The sequence below is a fragment of the Entelurus aequoreus genome, linkage group LG27 (genome assembly GCF_033978785.1).
Source record: "Entelurus aequoreus isolate RoL-2023_Sb linkage group LG27, RoL_Eaeq_v1.1, whole genome shotgun sequence".
NCBI classification, from domain to species: domain Eukaryota; kingdom Metazoa; phylum Chordata; class Actinopteri; order Syngnathiformes; family Syngnathidae; genus Entelurus; species Entelurus aequoreus.
Genome location: NC_084757.1, coordinates 13,166,594 through 13,184,079, shown reverse-complemented (window position 1 = coordinate 13,184,079; position 17,486 = coordinate 13,166,594). Strand labels below are relative to the sequence as shown.

Genomic DNA, 17,486 nt, shown 5'->3' with positions numbered 1-17,486 from the left:
TTCCCATGGGACTGTGAGTTCTATGAGAATGATCTTCTTTGCCTCTTCAGACCACAGCACCACATCTGGTCTCAGGGTTGTCTGGACAACATGGGGGAACTGAAGCCTTCCTCCCAGGTCTACCTTCATGTCCCAAGAACGGGCCATTTGCAATAGGCTCTTCCTTGATGTTGCTGTGGTTGGTGGCTTTTCTCCCTCCCTCACAAACTGGATTGATGTTGTTCTCCCTTGTGGTTGCTGTTTCTTGCATCTCTGCTGCTCCAGGGTGTTAGCCAGTGTCATGAGCACCTTGTCATGACGCCATCTGTATCTCCCTTGGGTGAGTGCTGTTTTACACCCTGACAGGATGTGCGCCATGGTACCCTTCTGTCCGCAAAGCTTGCATAGTGGATCCTCTCTCATGCCCCATCTGTGCAAGTTTGTTGGAGTCGGGAGTGTGTCATACACTGATCTCAGCAAGAAAGAGATGCGGAATGGTTCCAGCTTCCATAGATCCGCCCACGTGATCTTTCTCTTGGGGAGGTCCCATTTGGTCCAGGCTCCCTGGGACGCTAGTTCCACTGCTCTGGATTTCCGACCTTCCTCTTCCAGGTTCCGTACTTCCTCCTGGATCATAGCTCTTCTTTCTCTGGGTTCTGCCTTACTCCACTGTTGGACATGGGAAGTTCCAAGACCTTGTCTTCCTGTGCATGGCGTTCCTATGATGTCACGTAGCCTCAACATGCTTTCAGCTTGTGCAACAGATGTGTCAGCTGCCCACTTGCGTCCTGATCTTGTAGTGACGCCTGCGTGTCTGACTTGTTCGTCCTGGGAGTCTCTGTATGTCATTAAGACTCTGCACTTTGCTACCTTGAATTCCTCCACCACGGATGACAAGGGAAGCTGGAGCTGTCCTGATCTTATGTAGAGGCCTACTGATGTGAAGCTTGGAGGGATTCCCAGCCATTTTCTGAGGTACTTATTGACCTTTCTCTCCACTCCTTCTACGCATGTCATAGGGATGTCATACACCGTCAACAGCCACATGAGTCTTGGTAACAGTCCATGTTGGTAGAGCCATATTTTGAATTTACCAGGGAGTCCTGATTTTTCAATCCTCCTCAGCCACTCCTCTGTCTGCTTCTCTGTACTGGTGATGTTGTTCCTGTCAGTAAGTGAGCTGTCAAACCACTTTCCAAGGCACTTTATAGGGTTCTCCTCAATCGATGGAATCACTTCTCCTTGCACTTGCAGCTTGAACCTGTTCGTCAGTTTACCTTTCCGGATAACCATGCTCCTTGATTTTTTGGGCTTAAACTTCATTCTGGACCATGTTGCCATGTGGTCCAGAACTGTTAGCACCCATCTCGCCTCCACATGGGTTGTGGTCGTCACGGTGAGATCGTCCATGTAACCTCTTATTGGGGGTTGTCGAATGCCTGATTCCATTGCTGGTCCTCTGGCTTCTTTCCCAGCAGCTGTTATGAGGAGGTTCATACCCATGATGAAGAGGATGGGGGAGATTGTGCATCCAGTTACGATTCCCTTTTCCAGGTTTTGCCACTGAGTTGTGAAATTGGCTGTTTTGAACCGTATCTGGATGCCTCCAAAGTAGCTGGTTATCATTCCCTTGATGTGCAGAGGGATGTGGTAATGGTTTAGTGCAGTGTGAATGAGGGTGTGAGGGATTGCTCCGTAGGCGTTAGCCAGATCGAGCCAGACAACAGTCAGGTTGCCTTTGCTTGCTTTGGCCTCCCGGATCATCTGACTGAGAACTCCGGTGTGTTCCAGGCATCCAGAGAAGCCTGGAATTCCACCTTTCTGGATAGAGGTGTCAACATATCCGTTCTCCGTCAGAACGGATATGAAAAAAATCAACAAAGTATTGAGCACATCTGGCCCATATCCTGGGATATATATATATATATATATATATATATATATATATATATATATATATATATATATATATATATATATATATATATATATATATATATCCCAGGATATGGGCCAGATGTGCTCAATACTTTGTTGATTTTTTTAATAGTTTTTTTTCAAAAATGTGTAATAAATTTGATATTTAAAAAAATTTAAATCAACAACTTTCCAAATTGTCACTATGGGGTTATTGTCTGTAAAATTTTGAGGCCAAAATTAATGTATTCCATTTAGGAAGGCTGTAACATAAGTAAATGTGGGAAAGGTGACGCACAGACGGATCCATTCATCCATTCATGGTAAAGGCATTGTAGGTTTTCAGTATATTGAAAAATATGTGTCAGAATGGGAGTCAAATGGCAACAAAAATGGGCAAAGGGGCTAAGTGCGTGTATTGTAAATTAATATCTCCTTTATGGAATAATTTTGCATGCCATGATGCCATTTTAAAGAAAGTATTGTTCAAAACTTTGTGGCCAAATTTCAGCCCTCAAACCCTTACATTTGGGATGTGATGTCGTTGTGGCTTGTGCAGCCCTTTGAGACACTTCTGATTAAGGGCTATATAAATAAACGTTGACATCACCCAGCGACCCCGAAAGGGACAAGCGGTAAAAAATGGATGGATGGATGATTGATTGATTTAATTGATTTGTCGACGGTGGAAAAAACATGCAGAATACGACCGATAAGGGTTGACATTTTTTTTTATATAAAGGATAGGACAAGCAGTAGAAAAATTGATGGATGGGTGGAGGACAAGCGGTAGGAAATGGATGGCTGGATGGATTAGTCCATGGGAGTCCGTCGCCCCCGTGCGTCACTCATTGCAATGACAGAAGAGTGAAAGTGGTTGAAATTGTGGCGATAATACTCCATGGTTTACTTTTTTAAAAATCTCTCCCTTGTTAATTGTTATATTCTTGTTCTCTTTTACTACTAGGCGAGCGATTTATTTTTTATATAAAACACTAACAAAACGTTCAAATCACGTGACGTCACAAAAGCTCCGTTGTAGTAAAAATCGCTCGACAGGAAGTGACGTAATGTTTGTGCAGGCGCGAACCACAGAGGTTTTTCGGTATGTGAGTTGAGTACAACTTTAAATATGTGCTATTTGGATTTACACTGTATGGAAACAAATTTGAAAATTAATTTTACCTTTGCAACCTCATTATATACTATTGGCTAAGTTTTATATTCATAAATGTAATATGTTGTTTTTTGTGCCTTTAAAAAAGAATTAGAACTCTGCGTTAAAACACTCTCTACTTCTAACAACCAGAAAACTATGATGCTATGTTCCAAGTTTGGATTATTTACGGAACTTGTGTGAGCCTATGACTTTACATTTTGTTACATATATATATATATTTTGCATTCTATTTTAGAATGGCAACCCCCTGGCGCTGTTTTGTATTGTTTCTGTACTTGTTTTGTTTATTATTATTTATTTGGTTGTATGTAAATGTTGCATTTTATAAATAAAGGTTTATAAAAAATAAACAGCTTGACAGGAAGTGACGTAATGTTTGTGCAGGCGTGAACCGCTTAGATTTTTCGGTACCGAGTGCAACATCCGGGTTTTTAGCTCAGCTGGACGTACTTTCCACAAATTGAAACACAGCCTAATCTAAAACATGTCACTATAGATACATTATATTGATATTCATATCCATGTTGATTTACGAACGTTTAAGGGATAAAAACAAGGAATGTTTTAATTGGAAAAAGAAGCACCGGAAGTGTGACTGTCACGCGGATGTCCAAACATAAACAAAATGGCCGCCACGGGAGACGACGCTGCCGCGATGGACAGCATCTCCAGGTCACCCGGGGCCCAAGCGGCTCCTCCGAACGCCACCGAAGATTGTAGGAGTCAAGGAGACGGCTCGGAAGACGTCAAGGAAACCCCGGCACCCGCTGTTAAAAAACCCACCAACAGTGAGCGAGTTTCATTTCCTGCTTCCGTAGCATGCTAATGCTAACGTCTCACAACAACTAAAATGACACGGCTTTTATGGCGCCTTCTGCCCTACAACTACTTCACCTAGGAGACTGTAGAATAATGTAAACGCCTTATTTACGTTCAGGTGATGGCGGTGTGGAAACAGCAGAGGAGGCCGTGGAACCCGCAGAGCCCGACATCAACGAGTTGTGTGCAGACATGTTTGAGAAGATGTCAGTCTTCCTGCAAGGAGAACTCACAGGTGACTTAGACCAGTGGTTTTCAACCTTTTCTGAGCCAAGGCACATTGAAAAAATTCTGAGGCACACCACCAGCAGAAAACATAAAAAAATGAAACTCAGTAGCCGATATTGGCAATAAAAAGTCGTTCTCGCAATTGTTGTATATGAATTCAAACCATAACCAAGCATGCATCACCATAGCTCTTGTCTCCAAGTACTGTCACAACCTGTCACATCACACCATTAATTATTTGGCGTTTTTTTGTGTTTTTCTGTGTGTAGTCTTTTAGTTATTGTGTTGCGCTTCCTCTTTTGTTGGTATTTTCCTGTAGCAGTTTCATGTCTTCCTTGAACGCTATTCCCCGCACCTCAAGACTATTTAAGTTGTGCGGACGCTAGGGCTGGGCGATATATCGAATATACTCGATATATCGCGGGTTTGTCTCTGCGATATAGAAAATGACTATATCGTGATATTTGAGTATACGCTCTCACGCAGTTGCTTTTAGCTGCGGGCATTACACTACAGGCGTTTCTCACTCTTTGTTGTCTCTCCACAGAGACGTAAAACAAGCGCACCTTTTTACATACGTCACATACGTATACGCCCTCGCGGAGCAGAGAGGTAGCGGCATGGGTAACGTTAGCTGTGGTGAGAGTGGTAATACGAGAGAAAGAGTGCGAATCTGGTAACAAATGAAGGAAGAATTAATTCCCAAGAAAAACAGCAGGGGGTCCATCGTCTGGCGGTGGTTTGGCTTCAAGCGGGAATATGTCGAACAGACAACCGTAATTTGTCAAGTGTGGGGCAAAAGCGTTGCTATAAAAAGTAGCATTACTGCTAATATGCAGCATCATTTGAAAAGTCACCCGCTAGAGAAGGAAGAGTGCTTGAAACTCCGCATGTCAATATCTCCGTTCGGTGCCACACCAACAAAATGCAGAGGCAACCATTTCCACATCAACACCATATGAAACATATAGTCAACAACAGAAGGAGATAATGTCCGCAGGAACCTACCACATAGTGAAGGACATAAACTATTTGATTTCCTATTATGCAGCTCCTTTTTATTTGACAGTTATTGAAATATCTTGTGTGACATCATGCACAAAAGTGCACTTTATTTGTTTTAAACTATTGTAGTGGCGTTCTGTACAAAAAGTGCACTTTAATTTAGTGTTGTTTTGATATGTCATCTTAGTGACATCATGCACAAAAGTGCACTAATAGCTTGTTTTAAAATGTCTCTGACAATCTTGCACTTACTGTTTGGAAATGACAGGAATGTTTGTGCCACTGCTTAATAACTGTTTAATGAATACAGTTTTGGTCAATTGACTTAGTTGTGATTTCCCTCTCTGCATGAAAGTTTAAAATGAGCATATATTAATGCAGTATGAACAAGAATGTTTTAATGTAGACACATAGAATCATCATACTGCTGTGATTATATGCATCGAGTGTTCATTCAAGGCTAAGGCAAAATATCGAGATGTATAGCGTGTATCGTGACATGGCCTGAAAATATCGAGATATTAAAAAAAGGCCATTTGGCCAGCCCTAGCGGAAGCTATCTTTCTTTGTGGGGAACATTGTTGATTGTCATGTCATGTACGGATGTACTTTGTGGACGCCGTCTGCGCCACACGCTGTAAGTCTTTGCTGTCGTCCAGCATTCTGTTTTTGTTTACTTTGCAGCCAGTTCAGTTTTAGTTTCGTTGTGCATAGCCATCCCTAAGCTTCAATGCCTTTTCTTAGCGGCACTCACCTTTTGTTTATTTTTGGTTTAAGCGTTAGATACCTTTTTACCTGCACACTGCCTCCCGCATATTGTGATCATTACAAACCATGTTCTCGACATCTACAAAGCAATTAGCTACCTGCTGCCACCTACTGATATGGAAGAGTATTACACGGTTACTCTGCCGAACTCTAGACAGCACAGACACTCAACAACGGCACATTTGCGGATTATAATTACTTGTTTGCAAAAAATATTTTTTAACCCAATTAGGTGAAATTACATAATCTCCCACAGCACACCAGACTGTATCTCACGGCACACTAGTGTGCTGCGGCACAGTGATTCAAAAACACTGACTTTGGCCATGTCCACATGAACATGGAGAGTTTCAAAAACACATTTGGGGTTAAAACGATCTCCATCCAAACAAGTGTAGTTTCAAAACTGTTTATGTCTACACACAAACGCATACACATGTTGTCATGCACATTTTGTCCAATCAGAAGCCTGAAAAAAAGCAGCAATATCTGACTTGGTGGCATTACACCTCCAATTATGTTTATTTTGATCGACTTTAGATGTACAAAGACATGTACGTTATCTTAAAAACCAGCCTGCACGCACACAGAGCCCTAAGAACATTATTAAAGAGCGAATGCACGCCTGTGCTGCTGAAACCCAACACTCATAGAATTATAACATGTTCAGCAACATGGTGATGTATTACATGTGTAGTGAAGTGTACATTATTTCTAAAATCAGCACGCACTAACGAGCTAAGGAATCAATTTTGCATGTTTAAGGGAATTATAAAACGTTTAAATCATGGATATAGTGATATGGTACATGTGTAATGAAGTGTATATTGTCTTTAACATCAGTACACACTACAAGGACGCTACATTGTTTTTTTTTAAAGTTACTTGGTAGCTTTTTATGCGCGAGCACGGTTGCGCCCGGCTACATCTACAAAAATGGAAGCAAGACAAGCAAGTTAATTTCATGATTTGTCGTTAAATAAGGACTAAAAACACAAGATAATGTTGCACCTTTTTATGACACATAGCAAAAAGTCTTGCTTGTCATAGTTGTCCCATCAGGTGGAGGTTCAACATCGATCGTATCCAAAAGAGCTGACTGTCATTAGCGCCGGCGGGAGTGTGGCAAAGCCCGTTTTGATGTGTCTTTTTTATTAATGTTGAGTGAAAATAGCAGCATGTTTACGTTCAAACATACATTAAGTCCTCTTACAGTGTGTTTAAAGGCAGCAAGGCAGTGTTGTTGTGCTTGGAAATGACAGCGCACAACCGTGACGTCATCACAAGTCTCCGTTTGTCCCGTGTACACGCATACGTTAAGCGGAGAGTTTTAAAAGTCTGCGTTTTTAAAGACAAAAGTATGCGTCTGCGTGTGGATAAGAGTCTTAAACGCAGAGATATGTACACTACCGTTCAAAAGTTTGGGGTCACCCAAACAATTTTGTGGAATAGCCTTCATTTCTAAGAACAAGAATAGACTGTCGAGTTTCAGATGAAAGTTCTCTTTTTCTGGCCATTTTGAGCGTTTAATTGAGCCCACAAATGTGATGCTCCAGAAACTCAATCTGCTCAAAGGAAGGTCAGTTTTGTAGCTTCTGTAACGAGCTAAACTGTTTTCAGATGTGTGAACATGATTGCACAAGGGTTTTCTAATCATCAATTAGCCTTCTGAGCCAATGAGCAAACACATTGTACCATAAGAACACTGGAGTGATAGTTTCTGGAAATGGGCCTCTATACACCTATGTAGATATTGCACCAAAAACCAGACATTTGCAGTTATAATAGTCATTTACCACATTAGCAATGTATAGAGTGTATTTCTTTAAAGTTAAGACTAGTTTAAAGTTATCTTCATTGAAAAGTACAGTGCTTTTCCTTCAAAAATAAGGACATTTCAATGTGACCCCTAACTTTTGAACGGTAGTGTATGTGTTTATTAAGTATCTTTGTTCGTGTGGATTTGCCCTTAAAACCTCTAAAGGCTTTCTGGCCACATGCGTGGACAGCACCTTTTAGCTCTTATTTCCAAAATTGTGTACACAACTGAATTGGGGTCTTATGGCCGCTTATGTGGACACTTTTACTGCCATCTGGTGGTGTCAGAAGAGTATAACATACAACGGAATTTGGGAAAAAAAGTGTAAAAATAAGAATTAGCATGTCACTAAACATGAAGTACACGTTTGTGTACTTTTGGACTAAGTATATCATATAAAAAGATGATTCTTAGTTTTTATTCTAATTAGGGTCCAAAAAGCCCAAAAGGCAAACAGAAATAAAAAAAACATGTAAACAAACAGCTTGGGCCTTAAGAGGTTAAATAAAAAACTCATTGTTTACATTTCATTGACCAAGCCAGTGATCACATTTCATTACCTGCTGTATTTCAGCCACTTGCGAGGATTACCGTCTGTTGGAGAACATGAACAAGCTAACTGGCTTGAAGTACATGGAGATGAAGGACATCAGCATCAACATCAGCCGGAATCTACAGGATCTTAACAATAAGTGTAAGTCAAGCTTGGTTATTGCGTTTTCTTGAATCCTACCACTTTGTTATTCACCTCCCGGGGGAATGTGTGCTCTTTTCTTTAGATGCCAGCCTCCAGCCCTACCTGGACCAAATCAATCAGATTGAGGAGCAGGTATCTGCACTAGAACAAGCTGCTTATAAATTGGATGGGTATTCCAAGAAACTAGGTGAGAAACTTGTCTTGGTAAGACAATTCTGTGTTTTGCAGCGCTTAACTTCTTTTTATACTTGCAGACACACATTTAAAATAGAGTGGCTTTTGCATTGTCTTTGTCATTGAAGCTAAAACTGAGAGTTCTATATTTTTTAATAGTAAGAGGGTTTAACTTGTTTTTACACTGTGAGAAGCCTTTTTATTAGTAATTCTGTACTGATGGTGCGACTACTTGCCCATTCTGAGATTAAAATAAGGATCATTAGGCCTGTGGGCAACTCAATTAACCAAACCATTAATGACAATGAACTCAGTAACTTTACCAGCCTCTATAAGCGCCGAGCTTCAAGAGCAGTCACTCCTTTCTCCGGTTTTAGCCATGGTGGAATTAAAGGAAGGTCGTGAAGGATCTTGTCCTTCGTTAAGTGTCTTTGGCTCTGTGTCTGTGCGAAGAGGCGGGGTTGCTAGCATCACACAGTGCAGCGACTTAGCTTGACGACAACAGAAGCAATAGTAAACATTTAGGAGAAAAAAATAATCGCACAAACGAATATATTGTGTGAATATTTTGGTTTTAAACTTTTGGATCAAAGTTTGCCAAATCTGCCTGGAAATGGTGCCAACAAAAAATACTATAGGTTTTGAACAGAAGTAAACAAAATGGTGATCAAGCAAACATGGCTAATTTGCAGCAAACAGCGTGCAAACTATCTGAGTACGCAAGGGGCCAAGATCTTTTCGCTAAAATCAGATAGGAGCAAAAAATCAAACTGTGCAATGAAATCTATCTCAACACACTATCAAAAAAAAGATTTGTCGAGTGATCTTAAGGAAGACCTGGGCAAAATGCGGCCTGCGGGCCACATGCGGCCGGATGTTGTACATAATTTTTTTTAGACCTTTAACATCAAAACTGTAGCCGCCATTATGATGTGCAGTGCTGTTTTTAAATTACCGTAAGTCTTGAACTATAAAGTGAAGTTAAAATTTAAAGTACCAATGATTGTCACACACACACACACACACACACACACACACACACACACACACACACACACACACACACACACACACACACACACACACACACACACACACACTTGGTGTGGCGAAATTATTCTCTGCATTTGACCCATCACCCTTGATCACCCCCTGGGAGGCGAGGGGAGCAGTGGGCAGCAGCGGTGGCCGCGCCCGGCAATCATTTTTGGTGATTTAACCCCCAATTCCAACCCTCGATGCTGAGTGCCAAGCACGGAGGTAATGGGTCCCATTTTTATAGAAAGTATTAAATGGTTAAAATCTGCGCTTTTGAGTGTTATACGAGTTATTACATTAATCTACGAGGAACAAAGCAGAGTGGGCGGGGTTTGTTTTCAGAGCAGCCAGCTCGTAACGCATGTGTCAGGAACAGATGCGGAAGCACATTTTTACAACAAATTTCTGCATAAAAGTGACAATATATAATATTATAGGTGTTTATTACACTTTGCATTCAAATGTTGCTGTTTGTTACATTTTTGTTGTGTTTTGCTTGATTGTAAAAGCTGTCTATAGAGGAGCTGGTCTGAGAAGTAAAAGAGGAGCGATGTTCATATGTGGTTAATATTCAGTGTTTTATTGTTCATAGTTAATACTGTAAATCCCACTTTCTTTATTTTAATGTACATTTTGGGTGTCCCATTCAGTATAAAACTGTAAAATTCCATTCGGTTTTTTTGAGGTGGACTGTCATAACTTTTTTAAAAATTCTATCGGACATTGTGAATTTTGTGTTAGTGTTTCTGAAAAAAAGGGAGCCAAACACATACTTTACAGCTAAATGTGTATATATAATTTATACACACATACACATTGGCCCCCCCAGGCACATTTTTTCTCTCAATGTGGCCCCCCGAGTCAAAATATTTGCCCAGCTCTTAAGGATTATCCGTCGGGGAAGTTCCCAGACATGTCAAACTATCTGGTGCTCCAGATGTCATTCTACACGACAAAACAGATGAAAGCTTGAAAAAGCATGGCGACATACAACTTTTTGTGTGTGGCTTGGTCAAGGAAATTGGTATCAAGATTTTCCCGGATAAATCATGCATCGTTTTAGCTTGGGTAAGGTTGCATTTCACGATTTGAATTTGCGTCTTGCGACTTTGATTGATTGATTGATTGAAACTTTTATTAGTAGATTGCACAGTACAGTACATATTCCGTACAATTGACCACTAAATGGTAACACCCGAATAAGTTTTATAACTTGTTTAAGTCGGGGTCCACGTTAATCAATTCATGGTATACACTACCGTTCAAAAGTTTGGGGTCACATGGAAATGTCCTTATTTTTGAAGGAAAAGCACTGTACTTTTCAATGAAGATAACTTCAAACTAGTCTTAACTTTAAAGAAATACACTCTATACATTGCTAATGTGGTAAATGACTATTCTAGCTGCAAATGTCTGGTTTTTGGTGCAATATCTACATAGGTGTATAGAGGCCCTTTTCCAGCAACTATCACTCCAGTGTTCTAATGGTACAATGTGTTTGCTCATTGGCTCAGAAGGCTAATTGATGATTAGAAAACCCTTGTGCAATCATGTTCACACATCTGAAAACAGTTTAGCTCGTTACAGAAGCTACAAAACTGACCTTCCTTTGAGCAGATTGAGTTTCTGGAGCATCACATTTGTGGGGTCAATTAAATGCTCAAAATGGCCAGAAAAAGAGAACTTTCATCTGGAACTCGACAGTCTATTCTTGTTCTTATAAATGAGGGCTATTCCACAAAATTGTTTGGGTGACCCCAAACTTTTGAACGGTAGTGTAAATATATACTATCTGCATAATACAGTCATCACACAAGTTAATCATCAGAGTATATATACATTGAATTATTTACATTATTTACAATCCGGGGGGTGGGATGTGGAGGGGGGGTTGGGTTTGGTTGATATCAGCACTTCAGTCATCAACAATAATATCATCTGAGAAATGGACATTGAAACAGTGTAGGTCTGACTTGGTAGGATTTGTACAGCGAGCAGTAAAGCTCAGAAAGCATAAGAACAAGTATATACATTTGATTATTTACATTTGAATATTTACAATCCGGGGAGGTGGGATGTGGAAGGGAGGGTGTTAGTCTAGGGTTGAAGTTGCCTGGAGGTGTTCTTTTAGTGCGGTTTTGAAGGAGGATAGAGATGCACTTTCTTTTACACCTGTTGGGAGTGCATTCCATATTGATGTGGCATAGAAGGAGAATGAGTTAAGACCTTTGTTAGATCGGAATCTGGGTTTAACATGGTTTGTGGAGCTCCCCTTGGTGTTGTGGTTATGGCGGTCATTTACGTTATGGAAGTAGTTTGACATGTACTTCGGTATCAGGGAGGTGTAGCGGATTTTATAGACTAGCACTCGATAGCCTTGATTTACTGTTGTTTTTGCACCGTTGTGTAGTAAAAATATGTTTTAAGAACCCCAAAACAAGGTAAAATACATATAATATCGAGATGATATTTCAGTGGTGTAAACCAGGTAATTTTATTTAACTTTGTATCACTGTCTATATTAATTACAAGCTATCATGAGACTTTGTACTTGTCTATTTTGTATAGCTCGCTGTAGCCAGACTTTAAGCTGGCATCTCAATCATAACTTCCAGGTTGGTGTTGCACATCGCCAGCTGTTATGCCTGAGAAATAAAGCAAATACTGCACCTTTGTGAACAAGAGATGCGCATATGTGGGATTTATGGAACAAGGGAATTGGGCAGTGTTTTATTTAGATTATTGAGCGATCTGTGTAATACGAGCCATCAGCTGGCGCAGGCTGTACGCGGTCATTGATTCGTGTGTCTCGCTTGGTTACATAAAATTACCCAGGTTACAATGGAAAATACTAAACGTTAAAAGTAAAGCAAAAAAACCTTTAAAGTCCCACTTAAGAACTTTCAGATTTGGTTTATTTTAGCGGTGCCAGTGGACCAAAGTGGTAGGGTTTTGCCAGAAGAAGACCACATTTCCCATGAGGATTTGCATATGTAGCATCATACTGACATGATGGCCGCTGTAATATTGGCACAAACATTGCGTCTCTAATGGCTATGCTGATGTTGAATCGCTGACACTATCAAGAAATACTCTTAAACCTGTTTCTCTACTTCCACAATTTTCTAAAATGATTGAAAAACTGTTTAACAACAGATTAGACGAATTCATAAATAAAAACGAAACACTCACAGACAACCAATACGGATACAGAGCCAACATCTCAACATCAATGGCATTAATCGAAATAACGGAAGAGATCACCAATGCAATAGATAGCAAAAAATGTGCTGCCGCAGTGATTATGGATTTAACACAAGCATTTGACACAATTATTCATAACATCTTAATAAACAAATTAGAAAGGTATGGAATCAGAGGGTTGGTCTTGAACTGGGTTACAAGCTACTTAACCAACAGGAAGCAATACGTGAAGATAGGTGAACACACTTCTACAGAGCTGAAAATATTTTGTAGCATCAATACTTTGACCAAAATTGTTTAATCTTTATATAAACGACATTTGTAAAGTTACAAAGGACTTAAAGTTAGTATTATTTGCAGATGATACAACTGTGTTTTGTTTAGGAGAGAGCACACTTAAAGCAAATACAAATAACAGAAGAAATGAACAAGTTAAAAAGATGGTTTGACAAAAACAGACTACCGTAATTTCCGGACTATAAGCCGCACCCGACTATAAGCCGCACCAGCTAAATTTAGGGGAAAATACAGATTGCTCCATATATAAGCCGCACCCGACTATAAGCCGCAGGGTTTTGATGTGTAATTACCGTAGTATATAGGGGTTCCTGCTACCACGGAGGGGATTGTCGGGACAGAGATGACTGTTTGGGAACGCAAAGCGTCCCATTTATTAACAATAAAACTTTCAATCATTCAATCAACCTTTCACATCTTTGACATGGCGAACGGCATTCGTGCAGAGTACAAATAATACAACGGTGCAAATTAATACAAAGTGCTCGCCTGTACGTTATCAAAATAACCAGCCTGCCGGTATATGAAAAGTCAGTCTTTAATCATTGTGTCATCGTCTTCTTCCTGCGTAACTAAAACCACCGAAATCCTCTTCGTCGGTGTCGGAGAAGAACAGGCCGTAAATAAGCCGCACCCTTGTATAAGCCGCAGGGACCAGAACGAGGGGGAAAAGTAGCGGCTTATAGTCCGGAAATTACGGTATCTTTGAGTTTCAGTAAAACTAAAATAATGCTATTTGGTAAGGCAAAATTCAGAAAAAAGTGCAGTTCCCCTTTAAAAATATTTTAAACTGACCTGGTAATGCATATGCTTATACTATAGTCTTTATAATGTTACTCTGCACTTTTGTTTACAAAGGTACTAACTTGATTGTCAATTAAGTAATGTACAACTCTACCTCTGCTTACATGTTCAATATTGAAGTGCAACTTTGTCAATACTTTATTTTGCCATTTTATGTATGGTTTTAGTTGTGTATATTTGAGGGTCCCGCACCCCCTCAATAACAGACACAGCCCATTTTATTGCCTTTGGTTGGGATTTTTATTCAAGTGCAAAATGTTGCTAACTTATGGAGTGTATTATAGTTTTTATTATTTTTGCATTTTATTTAACTTAAATATTTAATAGTTTACATTCTAATTACATTGTAAAAATATACAAGAATCATTTTTCTTTGCATTTGAAAGGGTATAATTGCATTAGTATAATGTATTACCATCTCAACAGTGGTTAATTCGGTCTTAAAATACTGGTGACAATAATATTGTTTATCAGCAATTATTTGTAGGTCAAAATATCCTCGAGCAATCATTGTAAACTGACCAATAAAAGGACTTCTAACATTGTTCAGAGGAAGAATTTTAAGTTGAAACGCTAACAAAGCTTCAGAAAACACAAACAAATGTATAGTTTCATGAGAACAACTTTTTGATTTGTAAACAAAACCATAATTTTTGTAAATATATTTTATGGTTTGCAAAATAATTGTTCGGATTCACAATCTTTTTTGTTTGATTGCATAAAACTCTGCCTGTACAGATCATTGAATATTATAGTTTGTTGTTTTGCATTGCATTATAAAGTCCTCCAGCAGAGGGCAGTATTGCACCACAAGCCAAACTGCTGAAACAATAGCAAAGTATTTTTGTTTCCTACATCTTTCAACATTAAGTTTTCTTTCTCTCCACAGAGGCCAGATTTAAAAAACTGGAGAAGCGTTGATTGTTTCAGAGATGCAGCGCTCTTGACAGTGGACGCTTAAAGGATACCCGAGGCCACATTTGACACCCAAAAATGGGATAAGTGTGGAGCAGATCAAGGCTGCAGGGTTTGAACATCTATATCACAGTTTTGATGCAGCAAAGAGGTGTGTGAAGCACTTTGTGTCAATAGAAACATTCTGTTTGAACTGTACACAAACTAACAATGTTAAAAGATGTTGAACACCACTTATCAAATGTAGAAATGTACATGAAGCATGCTCAAAGACTACTGAAGGCAAACAACCCTCCCCCACGACAAGCGTATATAATTTATGGATCTGCTCTCCAGGTTAGTGCTGTTTGTCTGCAATTTGATATGAGTGAAATGTTTTACATGATGTAATATATATGTATACAAACATTTACAGTCAAGTCTTTTTAAATAAAACACAATGTGCATTTAATTGCACCGGCCCTTTTATTCAAGGTTGTGGCAAGTTTCTATTGCAGTCAGACCCAGTGGACGCAACATTAGGTACTGTTGTACTACATGATGAGATCCAGTACGAGAGTTGTCAACAGTTCTGCATTTACCCAAACGACAATCTGCAAGTTAGAGGGACACCATTACATTTAAAATGATCAGCGTTTGCAACAGAACCGCAATCAATCTGTGGCTGTGCTTTGCAGGGGTGATAGATCATCATGTGGTAACTTGCATAATGGAGCACGAGGAATTTCTATACTGAGCAAAAAACATTAAAAGCAAAACAAATATATGTAGAAATTCAAACTAACTTTATTTTTTTTGCTTCTTTTTTGTTTTTTGTACCAAGTAAGACAAAGCAGCCTGTGAAGGCTTTTATATTGGAAAGGGGAGTTGAGGGGGGGCTCGCTGATTATTGAGGCGAGCGACATGTTCTTTCATGGTGGATCCTCCAAGACTACATTTACACTGCCGGCCAAAGTGGCCCAAATCGGATTTTTTCGAAAATCAGATTTTTTCCAGTTGACTGTTTACACTGCAAGTAAAATGTGATCTTGTGGCCTTGGCGTCAAAACAAAGGAAGTCGCTACTAATACTACTGCAAAATAAAAGTAGCCACTGTTGATATGGTCACCACATGTTAAAAATGAGTGGGAAATTTTTTACGTGAAAATAAATTGAAGTAACATAATATATGAATGAATGTACAAACCCCAAAACCAGTGAAGTTGGCACGTTGTGTAAATGGTAAATAAAAACAGAATACAATGATTTGCAAATCCTTTTCAACTTATATTCAATTGAATAGGCTGCAAAGACAAGATACTTAACGTTCGAACTGGAAAACTGTATTTTTTGCAAATATTAGCTCATTTGGAATTTGATGCCTGCAACATGTTTCAAAAAAGCTGGCACAAGTGGCAAAAAGGACTGAGAAAGTTGAGGAATGCTCATCAAACACTTATTTGGAACATCCCACAGGTGAACAGGCTAATTGGGAACAGGTGGGTGCCATGATTGGGTGTAAAAGCAGCTTCTATGAAATGCTCAGTCATTCACAAACAGGGTCACCACTTTGTGAACAAATGCGTGAGCAAATTGTCTAACAGTTTAAGAACAACATTTCTCAACAAGCTGTTGCAAGGAATTTAGGGATTTCACCATCCACGGTCTGTAATATCATCAAAAGGTTCAGACAATCTGGAGAAATCACTGCACGTAACATTGAAAGCCCGTGACCTTGGATCCCTTAGGCGGTACTGCATCAAAAAGCGACATCAGTTTGTAAAGGATATCACCACATGGGCTCAGGAACACTTCAGAAAACCACTGTTCGTAACTACAGTTCGTCGCTACATCTGTAAGTGCAAGTTAAAACTATACTATGCATAGCGAAAGCCATTTATCAACAACACCCAGAAACGCCGCTGGCTTCGCTGGGCCCGAGCTCATCTAAGATGGACTGATGCAAAGTGGAAAAGTGTTCTGTGGTCTGCCGAGTCCACATTTTAAATTGTTTTTGGAAACTGAGGGCGCGTGTCCTCCGGACCAAAGAGGAAAAGAAACATCCGGCTTGTTCTAGGCGTAAAGTTCAAAAGCTACTTTAAATTAGAAATAGCAACAGCGGATGATGAATGTCCCATAACAAGAAAATAGAGAACAAGAAGCTTATCGACTACGGCGTCGCCACGGACTACAATGGCGGACCTGCGCAAATTTATGCAGATCCCAAATACACATCAGCAGGTACCAGAAGGTAAGAAAAGTTGGTTTTGCATAATATTGCGAAACAACACGCCAGATAATGTCTGCTAACAGGTGCCATTTTGCAGTCCTTATACACACACCATAATAATACCAGTATGTTGAAGCACAGTACGTCTGACTACGGTCGCCGTAATGCTCCGACAATCCATCAAGCGGTGCAGCTTCTTAGCTTACCAAAGTCGTACTAAAACATTTTGACGGATTTTTGAGCGCCGTGTGTAATGTTCTATATTTTCAAAGGAACCTTTAAAGTTTTGGTGTTGTTTACTGACGTCATTAAGTAGTTTTGAGTCCATGGTTCTCGCCCGGAAAAGGGTGGAGTGCCATCTCCGGGTTGGGGAGGAGATCTTTCCCCAAGTGGAGGAGTTCAAGTACCTCGGAGTCTTGTTCACGAGTGAGGG

At 39.8% G+C, this 17,486-nt stretch overlaps 1 protein-coding gene across 2 annotated transcripts in view; it reads left to right on the top strand.

The window, feature by feature from the left end:
• The window catches only part of LOC133644331 (biogenesis of lysosome-related organelles complex-1 subunit 2-like), a 95,407-nt gene extending 80,098 nt beyond the window's left edge, over nucleotides 1-15,309 (top strand). The window contains exons 1-5 of one of the 2 annotated variants that reach the window (XM_062038730.1): nucleotides 3,565-3,864; nucleotides 4,014-4,130; nucleotides 8,290-8,409; nucleotides 8,495-8,599; nucleotides 14,819-15,309. In XM_062038730.1, coding sequence (XP_061894714.1) covers nucleotides 3,702-3,864; nucleotides 4,014-4,130; nucleotides 8,290-8,409; nucleotides 8,495-8,599; nucleotides 14,819-14,850 — 537 coding nt within the window. In that variant the 5' untranslated portion in view covers nucleotides 3,565-3,701 and the 3' untranslated portion in view covers nucleotides 14,851-15,309. Of the gene's footprint in view, nucleotides 1-3,564; nucleotides 3,865-4,013; nucleotides 4,131-8,289; nucleotides 8,410-8,494; nucleotides 8,600-14,818 lie in introns of those variants that run through there. The other variant, XM_062038731.1, reaches the window with a different exon arrangement.
• Nucleotides 15,310-17,486: the final 2,177 nt, after the last annotated feature.